Here is a 24,003-nt window from a genome sequence, read left to right on the forward strand (position 1 = left end):
ACCACGATTTTCAGTCATTAACTGCAAACGGGCATCATATTTTCAATTTCAGAAAGCTGCTAACAATACGTGTGGCTGAATGAAGAAACCAGCCAAGACATCTTTGCTCTATCACCTTGACCAAACTGTTTCATTTCACCACTGCTGTTACTCTTGCTACTCTGTGGAGCCTGCTTATTTCAGTTCTGAATTTTGGGATTACAGGGTCTATTTCTTGTAATGATTTGCACAGTAAGAAGCACAATGCGATTTAAATCTTCACTGGAATGTCCAGGTGCTACTTTGATGCAAGTAAATCAATTACGAACAGTTAAACAAGTAGTCACGTCTTATGTATAACAGATGGACTCTAGTGCAATTAGAATTTAGTGGAACAAGAATGAGTAGCAAAATATTTGCCTGCAGCTTGGGAGAGGACGGATGCAGTCTGAGGCAATGCTGGCTTCTGCCACAAGCTGTATTTCCAGTTATGCTGACTGCAAAGTGAAAGAATATTTTGCATAATGGTATTTGCATTTTTTTTTTGCTGTTTAAGCCAACCGCACAAATCACACCCTAAATAGTTTCTCTTTTATAAATCCCAGTACAGCTTACTGTCACGTGCCGCGCTGCTCAGTGGCATTCCACTCTCTCATAAATGTATTTATTGGTTACTTTCTTAAACTCTTTAGATAGAGTCTATAAAGAGTACTTGCCAGTAAGATCTTAATTTAAATTGGATAAGTATTGCCAGAAAGTCAAAACTGTTAGCACAGTCCTGGCATTATACGGCACAGGTGTACCATGCTGAACAGTTCACATGTATATAGAACACACTCCTGAGGTGCTGCCTGAGCTGGCTATGTTGGTGCTGGCCAGTATGAACAGGTGGTGTGAAAATCAGTGTATGTTCACAGCAGAAGGTGGCCAGGAATCCACAAGAAAAAGGAGCGTCACTGTTAGGATGAGAATGGGAAGAGGAGGAATAACCTTCTCTGGCTCCGCTTGGAAAGCAGGTTCCCATTTTTGAATGCAGAAACTGGAACTGTATTCTGGTGTTTGTTTCTTTGTATGCAGGAAGCGTAACTCTCCATATCTTCTTTAAAAATAATCAGATCAAGTCAGAGACCATGCTGCTGCCTCTTGTGAGTATCTTATTTTGATTTATTTGCTAGTCACTTAGGATCCAGTGGCAATAGCTGCTTTCACAACTACTGTGAATATCTCCTGGAAGCTCTTGATTTAGCTCAGATCACATTGTGAGCTTCACCTTGGAAATGTGGCATCTTGTGGTTGTTGCTCAGTCCCTTCCTTCCCCCTTGGCAACAGCTTTCAGAGTGCCTCTCTATGGGCACAGGGGACTCAGAGCTCAACACGTTGTCATCTTTCCTTCCATTTTGTTGCTATGCTGCTCTGTTGTGCCGAACTAGGCACTACTGTTTCCTCTTTGCAGAGGGTTGGGGTGGCAAGTGTAAGCCTCAGGAAGCAAGTTCTGATTTGAAAAGAATGTATCTTACTAATCCATTGAGAACGCCACTGAAATAAGTGAAGGTAACATACCATTTTTATAAAGAAAACATTTTTTTCAGAGTACACAGGAGAAATGAACTGGTGATCTCAGATAGCTGGTTTTGTTTTCCTAGAATTTCAACATTCAGCTGACACTCCTTTACCATTAAAAACAAAACAAAAAACCACCCAGCCACCTCACATCACCAAGTATTCTTATTCAATGTTTTCTTACTCACGCTACAGACAAGACAACACACTCTGGCAGACCTGCCCAGGAAGATTGGGTAATCAGTTTAAAAATGTCAGACTGACAGTTTTAGTCCAAAAAACACCTGAACAAATACGTGTCATTACACTGAGGTGGTACACCATACCCTGATGTACTGACGAACTAATTGCAGCCATTTGATGTTGTGACATGTCTGTTTGAGAGTTCATATAATGCGATGTGCTATCATTTCCATTAATGCATCGCATTACTGTGTGCTAATGGCATTGAGGAATTAATGCTGTTCATGCTACCATGTGGATGACATTTCAAGAGCTGGAGGGTCAGTGCTGACTGCTTTCAGGGATCTGTTGTAAACAGAAGAAAGAAATACTCTCCAGCAGAATTCAGACTCTTGAAGAAATCAGATGGCTGCCAAATCAAAAATGTCAGTAGGATGTTTTTCTCTCTAAAAATTCTCTCTTGAGCTAAGATACGAATTCTGTTATGAAAATACCTTTAAAAATAGCTTGAGAGTCGGTTTCTCAGGCTAACTCTAGGATTGATACTGTTGGTAGGTATGTTTGAAAGGAAGTAGTTCACACCTGTGGCGGCATTTCTTTGACGGTCTCTTCATTTAGAGAACATTTTGACACAGATCTCTGACATCCCTCAGCTTCAGGCAGCTGAGAAATTAAAATTTTTCTTGAAGAATGTTTGGAATAAAAAAAATCAGCTCAACTGCCAATGTAATGCTGTTTCATAGTTAAATAATAGAACGTGGTTATGCATAGCAACCAACAGAAAAAAACACCCATGCTATTGTGAGGAATGCAGAACTTGTCACACTCTTGCAGATTGTAAACTTGCAGAAATGCACATGAATGTGAGAATTAGCTTGATGTTGTGACAGAGTTGAAAAGATGGGCCAGGAGATAAGTAAAGCTTCTACTCATGTAATGGCATATTCAGAGAAAACTATAAACAAATGAAGGTTAGTGCAGAAAGGAAAGTCTACAGGCTTTATTCTTTTTTTACATTAGGATAATTTAAGTCATCACTTGAAACAATTCATACTGGTTAGCTTGAACTGGCCCAACTGTTGAACTTAGCCCAATATTTGGGTTAGTAAACTAGGATTATGGAGTTTAGAACATTAAACAAGGGAGTTATGCTAATATGGATTTTATTTCCATGGCTGCATGTATCTGGGTGGCACAGTAATAGAAGAAACTTTTCAGAGTTAGTTAGACTGCTGGCTGACTGCTGTGTGTCAGTAGGAACTGAACTTATCCTATAGTTTTCCAGTGGCCTCCATGGTTTGAGTTGATGATTTTGGTTCGGCTCACAGAAGAGAGTTGTAAGCGTGGTTAGCACTGACCTTCTAAATCTTAAAGGCAAGTGAAAGAAAAGAACAAAGAAACTTGTGATTTAGATTTTACTGCAAGAGTTTTCCGTTTGTCACAAATGGAGAACATGACACCCCTCCGCCTCCTCAGCGCTTCCCTGTGGTTAACTTGTAAATACAGCTCTGCATTCCCGGGTACTGGTCACCCTCCATCTTGTCTGGGTGAAGGTGATATGCCAAGGTGCTTACCAAGCGATGCTGCCCAAGAAAGGTTGTGCTGACCTCATGTAGCATATTTGGTGTCCCTCCATGGGCAGTACTAGAGGGCAGCAGCATTTTGATTTGGATCAGCTGTAGGATGTGAAACAAAACCGTTCTCTGAGAACGGCTCCGGCTCTTCTGTGTGGTAACAGTCATTGTTCAGTGACTGTTGCAGAAAACCTGCTGTAGGTATTCTATGGTGAGTTCAGTTAGAATTCACAGAACCTGTCAGGAGAGCAGCTGGAACATGCTCTTTACATATTAGTTTGTTTAATCTCTCTTCTGTTGTTTGGGATGGCAGAGTGGTACTGTGACTCCAAAACCTGTGCCTATTCTCTTCTGACCTCTAAGGTGATTGAGGAGACGAGAGGACAAGGAGGATCAAGGAGACAAAGGAAGAGCTCATCTCAGCTGGCAGATAATTTATCCAATGCAGCTCTATGCCTTTCCTAGCCCAGACAGTAATCACACAAAGTAACTGCTGTGAAGAAGGTTGTCACTTAATTTTCGTGAAGATAAAGGCTCTTTCTCAGTCCTTTACTACTGCTCTGGGGCTGTGGTTCCTGGCCGAGATCCCCAGCGTCCTGTGTGAACTGTCCATAGCCGTGGGTAATGTTGCTTTTCAGACTGTCAGTGATAGCACTGTGACTACTGCACACTCCCCAGCAGCAGCTTTGCAGCTGAGCTGGCCAAGGTGGCTTTTGGCCAAGAATAAGCATAGGCCAGTGGCCAGAATCTGCTGTCAGACTCTGACTCTCTGCACTCTGCCCTGAGGAGAGCCATTTATAATCTTTACTTTTCAGCCCTTAATTTGCTTCCTGCATTTCTCCACCTGATTGTCATAAATACTGAATGCTCACAAGCAAGTTCCCGTAAGGAGGGAAAACAGAAGCCACGTTTTGGAGGGTTAACACCTGAGCACTGAAGACAGCCCTCCAACCCCAGTTCTCAGAAGCCACTATTGGAAATTTTAGCGTCTAATCTTTCTGCCTTAGTGTCTTCATATGTGATATTGGGATAATATTATTTACTAGCCTACTGGGAAGGTTTCAGTGATGGAGTGATTACTTTTTGTTAAGTGCTAAATTTCATTAGAACATACAAAATATCCTCCAGTTTGCTACGAGATCTCTGTGGATTTTAGTGACCAGGTGCTATCCTCACATAAAAGCTGAGAGGAGAATAAAACCTCTGTGAAAGCAGACTATCTTCCTGTTTACCACCTTAGCAGAGAGCACCAGAAGCGTGCAAAAACTGATGCTTGCTTTTTTCCATTTAGATAAAGAGCTTACCCTGGTTCCTGTCCAACTTTACAGTCTGCTTTTGACACTTGTCTGACATGTGCTGATCTTAACGCTTACAAAAATAACATTGAAAACTGATATTGATAGATCTGACGGTATTGATGTCAAATAAAATTTTCTTTGTGAAAAAGAATTTGGAAAATTATTTTTTGCTGTTGTGAACCAAGAGACTTAGGACCTCACAATTACCGTGGTTAAGAAGGTGGTGTCTGAATTCTCAATGACTACTCCAAGGAAAGCAGTAATATAGCTGAAAGTCCTCACACATTGATTTTTGCATTTCTGAAACTAGGTAGTACAAGCTCTGCATCGGGAACAGTGTAGGAGAGACTTGAGCTGTGCTTTTAAAGTGCCTGTAAGTGCAGCATTTGATTAAGTGTACAGTGGGCGTGTATATAAGAGTGAAAACAATAAAATCCTGAGGTAAATTCATCAGGCATAAAAAACCCCAACAGAACAGAAGGAAGTAGGCGGACAGCAAGGGCACAAATTGCTCCTCATGGCCTATGCCGCTGACAAGTCACTACACCTCTGAGTGGAAGTTTCCATGCATATTAATTACCATGAACCCTTTTAGTGGGGTTGATTTTGTGTCTCATGAAGAAACCTAAGAAATGGCAAATCAGAAACAGCTTTCTCAAGATATGTCTTGGAACGCACAAGGAAAATAAGATGGCAAATTTATTTACAGAAAAAGTCGATCTTTTAAAAATGTTTAACTGAGAGAGAAAGACCACAGGGACAATGACAAACTTCAAGTGGTTTCAGTTTGTAGTTTCTAGGACATACTGAAAAAAACACCCAAATCAACAATAGGAGCAAAATCTCTGTAAGATCACAACATAGTGGACTGTGGAAAAAACACTAGACACTGTAACAGGAGAGGCCAAAGCACAAAAATATTTTTAGAGTTTCAAGTATTAGAATTTTCAAAAGCATCCAACCCCTTTCTGATAAATTCCCTACACAGGATGTCTCCTTGGATCAACTGCTGGAGGGTGAATGAACCTTTAAGAAGCTCCAGACCTCCAGATCAGAAAAAAGTACATCTCTCTGGTGCTAGGAGTTGGACAGAACGAGAGGCAGAGCCTCCCTCTGGGTTAAGTCATCATTTAACAGTTTGGTTTAGCTGCTCTTAGTAATAAATCTCTGCCTTATTTCCAAGAGTGTACTACAAATAGTAACTTCACAAACAGGACAGGATTGGCAAATTTTAGAAACGGAAAATGCAGTCTTTACAACTGTATATTTAGTATAGCCTTTCTGGTTAGACCTTATATTTTTTCCTTCCTCAGATTATATTTACCCTCAGCTTCTGTGTATGAAAGATACAGTCCCATTCTTTTCAGTCATGTAAGTGCAGCCAACTGTTCATGTACTCTGGGAAGGTCTCCCTTCATAGTTTTCAGTATATGTGCAAAGCTGCTTTCACCTCAGTTGACAAACTGAAATTATAGCTGAAGGTTGTGGCACTGTGTGTAAGCAGGGAGTCTGCCTCTCCTGTTCCTTCCCCTCAATTATCCTCTTACCAAACTAATCTTCCTGATGTAATCTTGATAGGGAAGGCTATGACTGTGGGGTCTTTTGAAGTGGTGATGATGGCTACAGAGACACATAGGGAGGGCTGGACCAAGCCTTTTCTTAGTGCACTGATGTGTTCAGACAGTTTCAGTCTGCTCCTGTGTGATACGAGGAACTCCACCACATCCTTCCAAAGGATGGGATCCCACACGCTGAGCATAGAAACATGCACAAAGGTGCAGGAAGGCACATATGCATAGAGTGAAGTTCTCCTCTTGGACAGGTATGAACACCCCCTTGACACTGCAGGTTCTTCCTGGTGTTTGCAGAGCAGCAGAAGGTCACACCATGATGCCAAGTACCCTAGAGCACCACAAACAGTGAGATGGGGAATGAAAAGTAGGTACAGCAGGAGGCTGTACCGTGTAGGTGTCTGCAGACATTACTAGGCTCAGCAGCAGCTGCAGAAGGCAGGCTCTTGACAGTGTTGGCTGGCAGGGAGGGAACACTTGGACTTTAGGATCCCAATGGGCCTGGAGTTTATTTCTTGGCTGTGTCAGCTGCTTCACATCAAGTACTACTCGCTGCCCTTGGTTAGAGGTGGCTTTGATGGACACCTGAAAACCTCTGGTCCAAACTGCCTCTCTCTTAATGCTGAGCTTTTCCACTAATAGGGACAGCACAGGAAAATCTTTGCTTTCTCTGAAACTAAGGACCATAGGAAAACCCTATGAAAATAATGAGAGAAAAATTCCACTTTTAAAATACAAAGGCAAATAATGTAGGCTTTCAATACTTCTGTCTTCTTCTAAATCATTATTATAATGCAGATGCAGAGTAACAGGTCTGATGACTCATGATGACAGAATGATCAGATGAGCTCCTATAGACCTGTTGGAATTGTTTGAAAAGTTGCTATGCTTTCATGTTCCAAAGTGGTAAATATGATACTTCTGGTGTTTTGCAGTGGAAAAAATATATGGATTGTGCAGACTCGTCTTTGGCGATGGTAAAAGAATGAAGTATATTTGGGGTGAAGGGACAGAAGTCTCTACCTTTGGCAGTGGTAGGGGTATTTAAAATGCTTTATTAGGACTGAATTTTAGAGGATATTGCTTCCTCTTTAGGTATTTATACAAGAAAATTAGCTTGCAGATACTCTGCTCATCAATAGAATAACCTTTGAAAGATCCCCATAATACTGGATGATCCTTTGTTTTACATAGGAACATTTTTCTCTGTTTTAAGTAATGGACTAATGCTACCCTCCTGCACAGTTTACTGGAAGAGTGGACTACTCCATTCAGTATCAATGTATAAGTAAATGGTCCACTGGAATAAAGGCTGCACCATTTTTAAAAGTGTTTTCAAATTCTGTTCATAAGAATGATATATGGAATGTAGAGTGTGTTCCAGTGAGGAAGGATATTGTGTTTTGGTCAGAAAAATGTATCCTATATGTATATATATTTTCTTAGCTCTCTGCGGCAAGCCAAACTCCCCAGACACCTGAGTACTCCAACACTGTATGAGTTAACACTCAACTACTGCCACAGAAGAATGTGCCAGAGAGATTTAATCACTGGACAGAGGGAAAAAAAATCTGTCATGACCTACTGACCAGACATTTCTTGGCAATTGCTAATCAACTGTGTTAGCATTTTATTGTCTCTCCTGCCATTATCTTCCAGGAAAGGTCTGAGCAAGAGGTCAGCATAGCTTAAGTAGGTATGGGTTCATTTGTTATCTTTCATGCAGTATGCTGCAGTCAACAGTCTGCTCTCCTCTGAGCATGAAAGACTTCAACTTACTTTGACTTGTTTATTTACTGCAGAATTTGGCTATCAAACCCAAAGATAAGAATAGTTCCTGGTGGGAACATTTCTCAGAATAATTTTTAGTGCTTTCTATGAGCATTAATTTTTAAAAGATCTGTATTTGGTAAACTGTGAACTACTTCTTTATTGACAGTCTACAGAAGAAACACATTAGAAAAGTGACCTGGATCTTAGTTCAGATTACCATGCATTTAAGACTGTCTCTGTTCAGGTAAGTACTGTATTCTATGCTTACCTTTCAACAGGCAATTAGATTTGCATTCCTTTCCTGAAAAAGTCTGTTTCTGGGGTTGGAGACCCAGGGAAAAAAACATTCCTGCCTAGAAAAAAGATGAGGGAAAAAGGGGGAAATGATAGGAAAAAATCAGCTAGCCGATGTCTCCTGTCACGCAAACTGATTGTACAGAGAGGAGGCAGCAGTAATGTGTTTTTCCAGCTTCAAGTGACTGCACCTGAAATTCTGCATTTTTGAAGGAATTTCATTTGAAAGACAGTGCTATCTTTGATCAAAAATTGTTCATTATTCAGCTTTGTTTGCCCATGCTGCATTAACAAAGCACTGCTGAATAGGAAAACCAGAAAGCTGATTATTTCCTTTCTGGGAATGGAAGCGTCTAGCCTAAGGCATGGGGGAATGTCTCTCCCCTTCTCTCTTGCTGTAATACTGGAAACATCTGAAATTTGTTCAAGCCTCTATGGGAAGCCAACACAGAGTTCTCCTGTATCTTTGTCTCCAGCATGGAACCGCAGCTGGCAAACAAATGGGTGCCACCACAGCTTTTGTATGGTTGCCATTAGGCAGCCCAGGACTCTCCTCGTCCCTGGACAGGCAGGATAACACAAGAGATGAGAAACATTCACCCCCTCTCTCAAAGCCAATAGTAGCAACGAGGATCCACTTCTACTCAGGAAAAAATGGAGTTGCAGCACGTGACCTGCCTCTTTTGAGGCATCCTAGTTTATAGCAAAAAACTGAGTTTTCTTACCCACTCAAATGGGCTAGAGTGGCAATGGAGTTACAAACATTAGACCTCACTGGGATCTCCTTGCTGTGCCATTTGGTCTTCTCTTCCTTCCACACACTGCACCCATTCCCAAGCAGTGTGTTAAACTAAGGATAATTAATCTGTGCTAGAGTAGTTACTTTGGATGCTCACTCTGTGAAGACAAACCTCATTCTTGTAATGTCTACACTGACACTTAGGTTTAACATAGAGGTTATTCACTGCCAGCCAGAGCTGTATGAATGTTTTTCCTTCTCTTCTGTGCAGTCTGCACCAAAACCATCTGCTCTGTACCATTTGATAGTGGCTTAAGGTCTGCACTGAAGCTTGAATGTTTCTAGGAACTGACTTATGAACCACTTACCTCTTGTGTGGGGCCACAGGGAGAGGTAGAAAAGAGCTGGAGTCATCAGAACAGAGAATTTGGGGGTTACAACAGGTGGAGTTCCAGGGCAGAGAAGCTCAGGGGCTCTGGAGAGCAGAGCAGCTCAGGCAGTGACCCCGTGGAGCAAATACCAGTCTGCTGCACTGTAGGAGGGACTCTGGACTTTTCAGTGAGGCTGGGCAGAGCAGGACTGGTCAGGTGCAAAGACAGACCATGCCAGAATTGATTTTTCCTTTACCAGAATGTGCTTCTGTCATGCAGTACTTTTTCCATCCAGCCTCAGGGACTAGGTTACTTGTCAGGCCCAAGCACACGAGCTTTTTACTCTCATGGATTTCAGCAAGAAGCTAGAGCTTTACATCACTTGTTGAATTTGAGCTTTATATCCTGGCATTTGGACTAGACGTTTAAAAATAAAATATGCTTTCACTTGTGTGCAAAAGTTCCCTCTTCCCTATGTTGCGTGAGGGCAGCTGTTGTGTTTTGCTTTTTTCTTTCTGGGACTGTCTGTGACAGCCACCAGCCATCCTTCTATTTACAGTCATTACCACAAGGAAATTGGAAACTGCAGCTACTGGGACATGATTATCTTCTCTTTTATGTCAGGTTTGTCTTTTACTGTGACACAGCAAAAGAAATGTTTGTACAGCTAATAAAACATTTATCTGGAGATAAACAGAAATGCCATGTCCTGATTGAATGAGCTGCTGCTGTAGAGCTAATGTAGGACAGGTTTACTAGCAATGGTGGTACACAAGGGGTGACAAAAGGGGACCATCCTCCCCCCTCCTCCCCGCCCCGCCCCCGCCCAGTAACACCCACAGCCTCCACAGTAATAGCAGCAAGATTTAGATAAGAATCCTGAAGCAAGCAGAGGTTGGCATCTTTGTCGGCCTCGAGGAAAGGACAGTCTTGTGAAATGTTTAGTCAAAGGCTTATAGCACTTGCCAAGGCTCTTGACTGAACAGCAGTCTAGTTAGATTTCCTTCTTCAGCTTGGTGATCAAAGTGATGAAATGAATGCCTAATAACTCAGGACCATGCAATCCTTGTTCTATGAAAATAACAATACACAATTGCATTTTTGTCACTGAGGAATATGAAGAATTAAATGAAAGAGATATAAATCTGTCAGTGCAATGAACAGTTTTGAACAGTGTGTGCTATAGCCCTGTCTGTCCTACAGGGATTAGTGTTTCATTGTGCTTTTTTAGCTTGATGAATTCACAAACCCCAGAAACTTACAATGTAGAAAATATGTGAAAAACAAAGAGCCAAAACTCCTCATTTGCTAAAACTGCCTTTTATTTTGAGTTTATTATTTTAATCTTAAAAAGATATTTTTGATGGCACACAGCCTCAGAATCAGCACCTTTGCAGTTACAAACTACAGAGAATCCCTGTCAAGTTACGTTGCCTTAATTCCGACTTTTAAATCACGTGGAAAATCTTACTCTTTGTTCCTGTTTTCTATGAAAGGCTTAACAGCACATTGCTGCAACAAGATTGCATGTTAAGAGGATTGCATTCACAAAATAGATTTACAGCACATTAAATATTGATTTAGTGATTTCATCATAAATGAAAACTAATGAAAACGCCTATATAAATACACAGTGCAGCTTTTGTGATGTGCTACCCTTTCTTGTTTTTTGTTCATTTACACTCCAGTTCACAAGAACATCATTAGTGCAAATTAATGCTATTTTACTGTACAGTTATCTTGTAACAAGCTCTTAGATATATTTCAAGTGATTGAGGCCAGTGTAATGAGTTAATTTTCAGCATCTGGTTTGGTGAGAGATTTCTCAAGCTCTTCTGCAGGGTTAGATTTCTTCTGGCTTGGGATAGCAGGTAGGACACGGCTTGGTTTCAGAGGCTCTCCTGATAGACCAGGCAAGAGAGAATAGAGCACATGACTCTGAGAATGTCCCTTTTTCTGGGATCTGGAGGCTGGGGCTGGTGGAAGAATAACTGCACCAGTCCTTAGGGAATTTAAAGGCAGGGACTTAAACTTCTTGGCACCCTGAGATGGTAGCTGAACTAGAGGAAAAAGAAAAAGAGAGAAAGACTGCACAGAAAGTGAAAAGCATGACATTTTTACAAATGAGTTTGCTACTTTCTTTGAACTGTTGTTTGTTTGTCTTGTGTTGTGTGTCCTCAAAGCTGCATTTGAAAAATGTGATCAAAATATGAGTAAAAAATTGCTAACGCCTGGCAGGACTGATCTTCAACTGAAGAAAACAACTCCAGTGTTAAGCAATTTACTTTGTGTTTGGTGATCAATAAGACTTGATAAGTTCAAAGGTTTACCTTTGATAAGTAGAGGATCTATAGTTTGTCTGAAGGAGACTTGGTCTGGTTGGAGAGATTTCCACAGGACATTTTTTTCATCAAAAACCACAAGCTGATTGAAACAGAAATGTTTCATGGGAATATATTATTTTTAACAAAACCTTTGTGGGAGGATGCTCTATTACCCAGGGTAAATTCTGATTGAAATCTTAGGAAGATGAAATGGAAGAACATGGGCCACTGTGTCTGGGTTGCTCTAGGCACAGTCAGTCATGAAGGTAGGTCCACACGTGCTTTGCAAGTCACAGGCCACAAAAGTAACCCATTACCATGTAGCACACTAAGACCCACACTGAAGCACAAGAGCCACGGCTCTTGTATGTCTCAGTGTGTCAGCAGTCTTGTAAGAAACTGTAGATTTAGATCATCCTTAATCTCCACCTCACACTCAGCAGTGTAATATTGTTTGTGCTTTAAAGTTAATATAGTTCTGTATCTTCTCTAAATTGGAATCCTCAAGCTCCTTCATTGAGGCAACTCACTAACTAATTTCCTAATTTTTTAAAAGGAGAATTCAAAACCTTAATTGTAGACCTATTTTTCTCTGCCTTGGCATTTATTGTGAATTATATTAGCTTCTTTCATGTAATGTTCCAATTTATTCACAAGCTCTTTGTATACAAACACTTCAGGTTTTTCAGTTTAACCATATGAAGAGTTCCCTACTGGAGTGAACACCATCTCTTTTTTGGCTACAGAATCTTTCTTGCAATTTTTCACATTAATTTTTCCTTGGTTGCATTCTCATTCCATCTGTGATTTCCTTCCATCTGCATCTGTTGTGATGAATATATGAGAAGCTATTAACGTTTTCCTCTGACATGTTCTAGTTTGGGTTTCATCTTACTAATCATGGCAGCCCCCAGAAGGTTATTTGGATTCTCTGTCTATTTTGCTGTCTTCGTCCTTTGAAACTAACCACAAATGCTTCCTAGAGGTCAGGAATTAAAAACTATTCTCTGAGCCAACCACTTGTCCTCAGATTGGTATCATGCTTGTGTCCTGGTTCTTTACATGCAGGAAGAATCCCACCATAAAGCACTCTGCTCAAAAGGTGGCCATCTCAGCCTGTCATTATCATTCCATTTCCCAGTCAATTCCAGTGAAAACCCGAGTGTTCATGTTTGCATTTTTCCTGGCAGCCCCCTTTGATTATCCCCTTTCCATAATCTCTGACAGAAATTTTCCTGGTGCAGGTTCAGGGAAATTCTACAGAAATGAGGAATGGAGAAGAGTATTTTCTCTTAACCCAATGAAAATCTTGTGTAATTCCAGAGAAACATCTGAAGTTAATCTAGATTTGGACCATTTTAACAGAGGATAAACTGATAAATGAACAAATTTTCATTAGAAATAACAGACCACATAATCAACTGGTATGAACTGGGTAACTACTGCAGTCAATGCACCTGTGATAAACTGGACCTTACAAGTCAGTTTTGATCTTAAAAAAAAAAACCAAACTAAACATTCAGCACACTTGAGGAACTTATAGGTAGAATAGTGGATGGAGTTTCTTGAGGGCTGTAGAATAAAAAGACAAGAAAAGAGGACTTAAGGAATTTCAAGTCAGTTAACCTAACCTAAAAAATCCTAAATACCTAAAATCCTGCCCACAGTTGGTAGGGGTTTATCAGAAGTGAATCTTTGAACCTATGAAGTTTGCCTGCTCATCAAGCAACACCAAAAAGAATAACTGGGACGCTGGCAGAGTGGATGCGGGAGAAGTGAGAAATTATGTAGTTTTAATAAGGAAGAATTATTAACTTTGTCACAAATTTTTGTAAAAATAAGGTAGATCCATTACTATAATGTGGACACACACCTGATGAAAAAAAGGCACTCAAGGTGTAATTTATCAGAGAACAGGTTTACAGTGCAAAATGACCTTGGTAAATTGGAGAAACAGTAAGAAATTCAGATAACGAAACTCAGCAAAGGCAAATGCAAACCACTACACTTAGGGAAAACAAACAAACAAACAAAGAAATCCCAAAACACCAAAAGTCCAAATATAAGATGGGGAATAACTGGCTAGGGGAGTAAGAGTCCTGCAGGTAACTGGGGACAAAGACTGTGCCCGAGTCAGAAATACATTGAAGAAGTTCAAGCAGAAACCCTGCAGTTCCTGTGCCTTGGCAAAGCAGAAGCACACCAGCCTTGTCACGCAAGCCCTTCTGTGTCTGTAGATTTACATAGTATATAATTAATAAGTCAGAAATTTGCCCTGTTGAAAACAAATGTTACCTCTCTAATGTCTGCAGTGGGCATTGAAAGAGCTTTGCATCTATGTATTTTTTTACTATATACATTGTGCAAAAGAGCTGAAGTTCTCCTTGCCATATTCCCCTGTACCATATGCCATATACTCATTTCATCATTCAGTATTTATTTATCAGGAGCAGTAATTCTCTAAGACTCACCAGGTATCTATTTGGGGCAAAGCAGAATCTTTATAGAGAGGATTTTAAAAATTGGTAGATTTTTTTTTCTTTTCATGCTAATTTCAGTACAATTCAAGTTATGATGGCCTGAGCAGGCAGTGTTTCCTAGAGCAGCCTGGCCTTTGGCAATGTGGTGTAATTCACGGGTCATATTCAAGGTTCATTCATGTTCAGAAGTTCAAGAAATCACTTAGTTCTCCTTTCCATGAAGAAAAATAATGCCATTAGTACTTTGCTTTAGTTTGTATTGAATTTGTGTGAATCAGGCAGAGCTAAATACAATAAATGAGCCCATTTGTTTTCTGGCACATGGTAGGATGCTTTGAGTTCATTGAAATCTTGGTGTGTAAACCGAATGCATATTCAGAGGCTCACTTGTTTCCTGCTTTGGGCCATAGGCATATTTTCATGCATTCAAAGTTTACACCTGTGTAAAATATCTCCAGAACACTTTACATACTAAATAAGCCCTTAATGATGGGTTTAAGTAGGGCAAAAGCAATGTAGTTTAACTTCACTCCCATGACTGGGTAGCCATCACAGACCCATGCTCATTCAAAGAAGTAAAAAACAGCATCCAAACATCAATGCTTTCCACCTAGTACTACATACTGTACTCAGTTTAGGATATTCGATAAGGATTTCAGGACTGGTACATGGATGGCTTTGAAATAATACATATAATGACTGGTATTAGTATGTGTTTTGAAACACACGAGCCTGAACCCACCACTGGGGTCTATGAGAGACAGAACCCTTAAGGCTGGTTGCCATACATCCAGAAGCTATATACAGTAAAAGCACCAGTAATTATTCACATTCAGAGGGCAGTCAGCTACCAAAGACCTAGTGATACAATAAGAGCTACCAATTCCGGGAGCCTTTTCCACTCAGTAGTGGCTCTTGAGTGGCTGCTATTACAAACTGCAGAGGCAAGAATAAGGCTGTCAGGGAGGCATTGTACAAGGAGTACGTACTCCAGCAGAAGGAATGGCTTTTAGACTCTCTTCCTTTTGCAAGCAGTGGACCATGGTGGCCCTCTGCAGAGAGGAGGGTGTTTTGTGGAATCCTTTGCTGTTAACCTGGGAAAGAAGAAACTTCAAATCATGGTGACTAACAGCAAAAACAACCACCTATCCCCAGAAAATACTGTTAAATGACCTGCAGAAATAGATCTTTTTTGTTGTTGTTCCACAAGTAATAACCTCACTATGGCTTCAGACTTCCTAAGCCACATGAAGAAATGACAGCAGCAGAGAGTTCTCTAGAAGTCCCATATTTGTTTGGAAAATTGTTCTGGCATTGTGTGAGCGGTGTGTGATAGTTGTAAGCCTGTTTTCCAGGGGTCACATGATGAAATAGAAAGGGTGTGCTGGGGGTGAAGCAGCAGCATGCAGAATAACAGAGATGCCAGGCTGTGCTGAGGCTACTCAAGAAGCCATGTGAGGGACCTCTTTGGCCCTGAGAACATCTGAAGGGTGGGAGTTTATAAACTATGGTTTAAAGTCACTCAAGTACTCTTTTCCTAGGGTACTGTTTCATGCCTATTATCCTCTTTCTAACTTGTATTTTTAGATGTTTTTGCTTAGAGATTAAAGCATCTCTTCCTTTTTTCATTGCCCTTCCTTTTTTGGGAGATGTTTCTTCTTTCTGTTAATCTCTGAGTAGTTTCAGTTCTCTTTCTAATTTATGCTTATGTTATTGTTCTAGCTCCCTGGTTGCTTTTTTTTTTTTTTCCCCCCACTGGCTTTGTTGCATGTTTTTAACACACAACTTGTCTGATGAAAATATTAGAGAAACACAAATGTTTATATTCAGATTTCGTTGCTGGAGCCATTTGCCTGGATAAAGGCTGTGTCCAGAAGAGTAATATTTTTAGGGCTGGATGGAGGATGAATGAAATCTTGGCTCTCAAACAGTTATTTGGAAGGCTCCAGGATCACATGTGTCATTTGTGTTAACAAAGAAGAAATGTAAGCTATTTGGCAAATAACTTTGCTTTTCTGTTATTGCCTTGAACTGATGTTCAAGAAGTAATGGCACCTGATAAATGTGCTGTGTTAGTTAATTAAACCGTGATTAACTGTGCTAATTTTATCTTATTTGTAAAACACAGTTTCTGGCATGAGACTAGAACTAAAATCCTGGCTGTGTATATGAATTACTGCAAGAACACCAGTGATTATAAGATAATTTTTTTTAGAATTTTGCTTACAACTGTCTTTTAACTAGAAGACATAGAGAACGTCAGTAGAAAGCTTAAAAATGGAAGACTTGGAGCTGGGGTTTTGAAAGCAGTTAGATTATTTTCTCTCCTCTGAGCAGACAGAGAATACCACCTCAGTATTCCACATAGCTCCACTTTTCTTCTTTGTCTCTTATTTACTGTGCAGCAGCAGTGCAGGATTCTGTATTTCCCCTACCCAATCTGATGTTCCTTATAAAGCTACCTCTGCTGTTTCGTTTTTAGTAATATTGTTATAGCTGCAGAATTGCTTCTGAAACTCAGATCATAAGAGGCAATGAATCTTAAATTTAGCTCTGAAATGTGAATGCTTTAGGACCTGGCTGATCTGCAGGATGACAACTAGTAAACTCCAAATCCTCATCCAAAATACATTAGGGAATTTGCGCTTAGTGGAGCACAAGAATGTGAGGGCAGGACACTGCTGGGAGTAGGGCTAGTGTTTGTATGTGAAGAACACCCCAGTTGCTGGCTGGATCCAGCCTGGGACACTCACTAAGTCTTGATGCTCTGCCGGGGCTGTGGGAGCGGGGTGAGGCTTTCCCTGCTCTTTGGGACCTTGCTTCTTACTGCCTTGGGAATGAGGAGCTGTCTGAAAGTGCAGAGGAAAAAAAGTCTGCTGCTCTCTCAATCCCTTTATTTTAGCTCCTGTGTTATAGAAGCTACCCAAACCAGTTGCTGTTAGAATGAGAGAAATGAATGATTCCCATCCTCATGTAAAAGCTAGTCTGTCTGCTGTGCTTAAGACAGAGAGAGATAGAATATCTTCTCACCTATGTAACATTCCAAAAATGACAAAGTTTTTGTAAACCTGATGATCTTGTTCTAATCATCTTCCCTCTAATTTTTGCTAGCAAAATGACACAAAAATCACTGTCATGATATTTTTCATGTTGGCTGCACAAGAGTCATTCCTTCCTGGCTTTCATGTCACATATCCAACCTTTCTCTGCCATGCAGTCGTTAGGGTGTTGTCATCCATCTCTTTACATCCTGTAAGTCACCGTGTTACATCATGTCCTGCCCCCTGTGAAAAGCTACCAGAGTCATACAGGCATATGCAATTGGGAGTGAAACCAAGAGTGAGAAATCCCGTGTCTGTGAGAATTCCAGTCACCTCTGCTCTGGAAAACAAATGTAGAGCCAAAATCTCCTCTGTATTGACATACATTGCTTCTACTAGGCCAACTCTATGAAACTCATTGGAGAAAAGGCTTGTGATCAGCAGCACAAAGTCCAGCTGGAGGTAGGCCAGTCACTAGTGGAATACCCTGGGAGTTGATACTGGGGCTAATACTATTTAATGTCTTCATTAGTGACTTGGACGATGGGGCAGACTGCACCTTCTGCAAGTTTGCAAAAGATATGAAACTGGGAGGAGTGGATGATACAGCACATGGGTGTGCTGCTGTTCAGAGAGACCTTGACAGGCTGTAGAAATGGACGGACAAAACTCTTACAAAGGGAAATGTAAAGTCCTGCACCTGGAGGAATGAACCCTGCACCAATACATGATGAGGATCAAACAGCTGAAAAGGAGCTTGTCAGAAAGGGTCCTGGGGGCCCTGATAGACAACAAGTTGAACAGGAGCCAGCAATGTGCCCTTGCGGCAAAGACAGCCAACAGCATTCGGGGATGCATGAGGAAAAGCCTTGCCAGCAGATTGTGGGAGGTGGTCCTTCCCCTCTACTCAGCACTGGTGAGACACATCTGGAGTGCTGTGTCCAGTTCTGGGGCCCCCAGTACAAGAGAGACATGGACATACTGGAGCAAGTCCAACGAAAGGCGATGATTAAGGGACTGGAGTGTCCAGCCTCAAAGGGGAGGCTGAATGACCTGCGACTGTTCAGCCTTGAGAAGAGAAGGCAGCTCAGGGGATCTTGTCAATATGTGTAAATGCCTGACTGGGGGGAGTAATGAAGAGGGAACCAGACTCTTCTCAGTGGTGTCCTGTGAAGGGAAAAGAGTCAAAGAGCACAAATAAGTAAGAAGCTTTTTTACTCTGAGGGTGGTCAAACACTGGAACAGGATGCCCAGAGAAGTTGTGTAGCCCCCATCCTTAGAGGTATTTAAAACCTAACTGGATGTGGTCCTGAGCAACCTGCTGTAGGTGACCTCTCTATGGGCGGAGGGGTTGGACTAGACAATTTCCAAAGGTGCCTTCCAACCTCAGCCATTCTACGATGCTGTGGAAGAGGAACACGAAACCTCTCTCAAGCCCTCAGATGCCAGTGACAGAGGCACACAGTATGATACTGTAAAACTGACACTTGCCTGTACTTACTTTTGTGAGCACAGTGGTTGGGTATGGGAGCTAGGCTGTTCCGTACAGGAGCAAGATTTTTTACTTTGGTTTGGTCTGCGGACATCTGTTGAAAATTTTTACCTGTGAAAGAAAAAGATAATCTGTTACTGTATGAAAATAATTGTAAATAATACAGTGTGCTGTAGATCTCTGGCTTCTAGAAAAAAAGAAAACTTACTTAGGAATTCTCAGAAATATGTAATAACAAGGAACCAATGACTGAAAAAAGCTGTTGCTTTGTTCTCTTTACATTCGTTAAAAAGAGTGACTGATTTAATATAACCTTCACGTGTACCTTTATCACTTCCTTGCATATAATATAGTAATTGGTCTTAAAACAGGCACAGTCCAGTAGCTAGGTCCATGTAAGAATATTTGGACACTAAATTTGTAGAACTATTCAACTAGATGGATTTGATTTCAGAATTGAAGCTTGGAAACTTTTCTAATAGGGTCTCAGCCTTTCTAAGAACTAGAATACAAATGGAATTCAACTGCTTGTTGGAAAATGAGACTGGTGGAAGTCTCTCAGCAGTAAAGATGAGCTTTGAGAGGGTTTTGCTGCAGATGAAAACATAGCAGAACTGATATAAACTGATACTGATTCTTACTGGCCATGTTTATGGCAATTTCATTTTTACCAAGAAGAACAGATACTGGAAAATGAAAGGTTAATTAGCTAACTGTGGCATTTCACTGGCTAAGATTAAAGTTAACTGTTGTCTAGTACTATTAAAAAAGACATTATTTTAGATGATGTAATGCATTTCACTACATAAATGACACATCAGATATTATTAAAAAAGTAGAAACTCAAGCACCAAATCAACATTTTCTCCAGATCCTTTTCCTGAATTGATCTTATTCTGTGATGTTTGAGTCCCTCAAATTTTTCTTTTTTGTTATCCCCAGATCTGAGATGAGCCTTGTAAGGAGTCTTGAGTTGTCTTGCCAAACAGCTGCTCATCCCGCATGGCATTGCAACATAGCTCACTGCAGAGCAAGCATATGCTCTGTTGGCACGCAGAGATGAGGGGAGACACAGGCTGGATGTAGTAGCACATCTTAAGCAATAGGAAGAAATGGAATTATATAAGTTGCCTTTGTGGCTTTGTAGTTGGTACTTGAAAATACCTATGTATTGCTGGGCTGTGCAAGATAAAGCTATAGGAAAATAGTTGTAGAACAGTTTCCTAGAGGTGCACAGAAGTAGTTGTCAAGACTGCTGTAACTATGTTACTGACTAAATGGATTCTGTATGAAAGGAGCTAAAGTGGTGTTTATCAGACAAATCCCCATGTTATAGTGAAGCCTTCAGCTCAGCATGGAGCAAGCTTCTGGTCTAAAGACCACGGCAGTTGATAGACATTGGATCAATCTACTGGATCCCATGGGTAAAGCTGATGCATATTGGGGTAAAGCATGAAGAATCTCTTATGGATGAGCTGTGTCTAATAGAAACAGACTTTGGTTTCCTTTTCCCATGTTTTAGTCTTTGTTTAGTCTTTAGAATACTTCTCTAGGGTGATCAAACAGTGGATGTAAAAGTTGGTAAATTTCTTCTACAGACATCGCATCCACTGTGCACAAAGAAATAAATATATCAGTTCCAAAATAGCAGAGAATCAAGCCTGCTGCTCCTATTAATGCAGTTTGAGTTATATTGGTTTCAGTGATGCTTATGCTGAGAACTAATGGCTTATTATGTATGTACCATTATGGCTTTGATACTGGGAGGTTTTTTTTTCTATCAAGAGATGTTTATTTCATAAATGGGGATATCTGGCAGCAAAACAACAGTACAAAGCATAATCATGTTTGCAAGACTGATATGAATACTTGGAAAAGAATCCTTGTTGTCTGAAAGTTCTGGCATCAAGTGGAAGTATTCTTCTGCTCTTCCTTTCTATCTGCTCCACAAAACATCAGAGAAAAAAGTTTTTCTTTCTTTAAGACATGATCTTTGTCATCCCCAAGAGCATATTTATGATGGCATTTATTTTTGAATGAAATGGAAAGGAAGCAATTTTGTTATTATAAAATCCATTTTATTTCCTGACTTTTTTTACAGGTTGTTCTTTGATTTTCCTTTGCGTTTAGGTAGGTGAACCACATTGTGGTGTGTTTTGCGGAAAAGTTGTAAGTATTATGATGAATGACCCACATCAGTCCTTCAGTTTGAGAAAGAAACAGCCACACTGATCAGCTTTGCTCTAGTCTTTCCTGGCCAAGAAGTGCTTCCTGTTGGACTATACCATACTGCTTATGCCAAGATAAGCTTAATAATAGCCTTTTTTTTACATTACCTGTTCAAGCAAATAGAAGGTACTGGGCTGCTGTAATGAAACCTGTAATAAACTATCACCTCAGACCTGGAAGGTTAGTTATTTAAAAGATGAGTGGGTGGTAGAAGGAGTCCTGGTTAGAGGGTGCTAAGAACTGCCTTACATTTGAGACAGGCTTCCTTTTACTCCTGTCACTTGGAATTTCTCTACTTACACCATTTTCCCTGTGGAAAGTAAATGGCAGTACATTTTGCAAAAAGAGATGATTGCAAAGCTCATAAATACAAGATGCTTCAGATTGTGGATGCCAGCTCAGCACTGTGGCTGACAAGCACTCTTGCAATATTGACTGTAGTTTGTGGTATAGTCTATCTTTGCTCTCACCAGCGGAGGGCAAGACAAAGCAGTTATTCTGAGAGAAACCAGTGGCATGATAGTAAGGTAAGTCTCATTGCTACCCACAGCAGCCTCTCCCCTTTGTGTAAGTGCTAAGGCTCAGCTAGTAAATTGACTCATCATTCATTTCCAGGAGCACAGAAAACAGAACAAAAAACCTCCAAAAATTGCCATCGATGTGCCAGCTGCCTTAGTAGCAGTAAGCACAAAAATTAGCTCTGACTTTAATAAAAAGCATGGTCATGCAAGACAATCAACACTGTGTGTCAGCTGAGAAAATAATTTTTAAATTGAGTTCCCCTAGATTATTGATACCCATAATCCTGCCCTGGATATTCAGTGATTAGGAAATAACATGTAGCCTCCACAGTCATGACTTAAGAAATGGCGTATTAACACTTCAGTGTCCTTCAAAGACCAGATGTTGTTTTTTCCCTCAGCTAGGCCTCCTGCAGAAAAAAAACAATGAGGAAATATTTTTCCTCAGAGAGAGCTGCCTGCACAGTGCTGCTGGCTGGGCTGGAGCCAGGCTTACTTTGCTTCTGATCCCTCTAAGTCCTGCAGGCAGAGTGAACTGGAGACCTGGAAGCCCTGGAGCTCATACAGTAAGTGCAGTGCTAATTCACAGCAAGTCAGGTGGCTTTAATTACGGGGGTAGACAGATTTAAACCACACACATAGGCGTGAAGAGGGATAAGCAGATCTTTTTATCATGAAGAAATGTTAGACAGTATCTGGGTTGGGCAATGTATTCCTGTCAGACACTGTCTGCCTCCTTACAAGCTTTTAATTCACATGCTTCAGTGGAAGTCCCTTTTGCCAGCTACAGGAATCTTTTTATTGTTGGAAAGTTTTGGTAAAGGGAGCTGGTACACACAGAATTGGGCTTAAAGCAGACTCAGGCTTTTTTTTCTCTCAGGGAGATGATAAACTGTCGTAGATCAAATGACTTACTCTTCCTTTGGACATGCAAAGACAGCTCCCATTGTAACAATTAGGAGATGTCCCATAATTGATGCGATTTTGCCCTAATTCATGCATGTAGACTGCTTGTCCTATACTGAGTCCCTGTGCAGATCATGGAGCACTGAGTGGATGCACAGGGTCCATCTTGATTCAGCTGGTTGCAGCTTTTTGTCATAGGATGTTCATAGAAAATCACCTGTCCTTCTGTCCAGAGCAAACAAGGATTTAACCGTACAGTATTCTACAGTCTTAAGAAAAATCTGTAATCACATTTTAAATAACATGGTAGTTATTTCCACATCAAATGTATTCATAGTCTAGCTAATTCCACCAAGAAATCTTTCCCCATGGTTGTCCTCAGGTTTGGTTTATCCAGTTTGAGTTCATTCCTCCTACTACTGTCAACATGAATGATCTCAAATATCTCAGCCTCACTGTACCCTATTATATTTAGGTTGTAAAGAAGCCCTACAGGTTTTCTTGTCTTCCACACGGGAACTCAACCTTGCAGAGTTCAGTGTAGAAAGAGTCGTGCTGGATCAATCCTTGCTAGCCATGTGGAGTTTGGGGTTTGCATGGTTCACTGAATAGCTGAAGAGTGCACAGTAAAAAAGTAGTGACACCTACAGACCAGGTCTATCAGCTTTCAGAAATGTGGCCTGATGTTCAGGAAGTGGAACCTTTTGAATAGCTCCTTTTTACCCTGAAAAACTATTTCCAGCCTTTATTTGCACAACGTAGAATGACCTGTCATTCTGAAATTGCCATCTCTACTCTCATTATTAGAGATGTGAACAAAGATTTGCTATTTTATAGATCCCTTTGCTTAGGAGTCAGTACACGATAGTGTAAGCTCAGATAGTGACCTGACCTATCTGAGGGTTCTTCTCAGGCAGGGTTTCTGTTCACTCTTTCCACTGGAGGAGAACGGCTCATGTCTGTTGGGGTGAGGGTAGATTAATTTATTGTGTAATGTTTACTCCTTCTAATGGTGTACTGGTAAGTTTGAGGATTGCTTTTGCTTGCTTCATTTTCAGTTGGATATTACAGTGGTTGGAAGGCATGCTAGATGTGTTTAATTTTGTCATGGGACTAATCCCAAAGGAGATGAAGTCGGAGACACTGATATGTTGAAGTAAACTCCAGCACGCAGGCCAGCCAGCCAGATTCATTTAAGCATGGATGTGAGTCAAACAAAGTACTAGATCCCAAAGCCTGCCAAACCCTGGTTTTGAGTTTACTTCAGAATTCTGATGCTCTGCTTCATTACTGTTGCATTACAGTTTCCAAACCACAACATAAAAGCATTTACTCTGTCTCTGTAAATTTAGCAACCTGAATTCAGCTTTGGAGAAACCATAAGAACAGCACGTGAGACCAAAGAGCTGGCACTCGGGGTGGGAGGAGTGGGAAGGGGTGACACTACAGACTGGAGTCTGTACAGAATATGTCTGTAAGGGGAAAGTGGCATGGTGCAGAGCCGTCCAGCATGGCACACGTGGGCTTACCTGGTTGGATCCAGAAGCAGCTCTCAGCACAGTTAGAGATTTGAATGCAGTACTGTTCCCTTGCACATCTAGTTTCAGGACTAAATGCAGACAGCAGACAGCAGGCAATGCTGTAGATGTTAATGTGCAATTCACAAAG

General features: G+C 40.8%; 1 protein-coding gene across 2 annotated transcripts in view; it reads right to left on the minus strand.

Annotated features, from left to right (window-relative positions):
• Positions 1-10,772: 10,772 nt before the first annotated feature.
• Positions 10,773-24,003, minus strand: part of ANKRD55 (ankyrin repeat domain 55) — a 47,626-nt gene continuing 34,395 nt past the window's right edge. For both annotated transcript variants that reach the window (XM_087759830.1, XM_009466266.2), the window contains 2 exons: positions 18,689-18,790; positions 10,773-11,402 (listed from right to left, as the gene is read on the minus strand). In XM_087759830.1, the coding sequence (XP_087615956.1) occupies positions 11,134-11,402; positions 18,689-18,790 (371 nt within the window). In that variant the 3' untranslated portion in view covers positions 10,773-11,133. The remainder of the gene's footprint in view (positions 11,403-18,688; positions 18,791-24,003) is intronic.

The sequence above is a fragment of the Nipponia nippon genome, unplaced genomic scaffold (assembly GCF_047370975.1).
Source record: "Nipponia nippon isolate SJK-2023a ecotype South Korea unplaced genomic scaffold, ASM4737097v1 scaffold_20, whole genome shotgun sequence".
In the NCBI taxonomy this organism is placed as follows: domain Eukaryota; kingdom Metazoa; phylum Chordata; class Aves; order Pelecaniformes; family Threskiornithidae; genus Nipponia; species Nipponia nippon.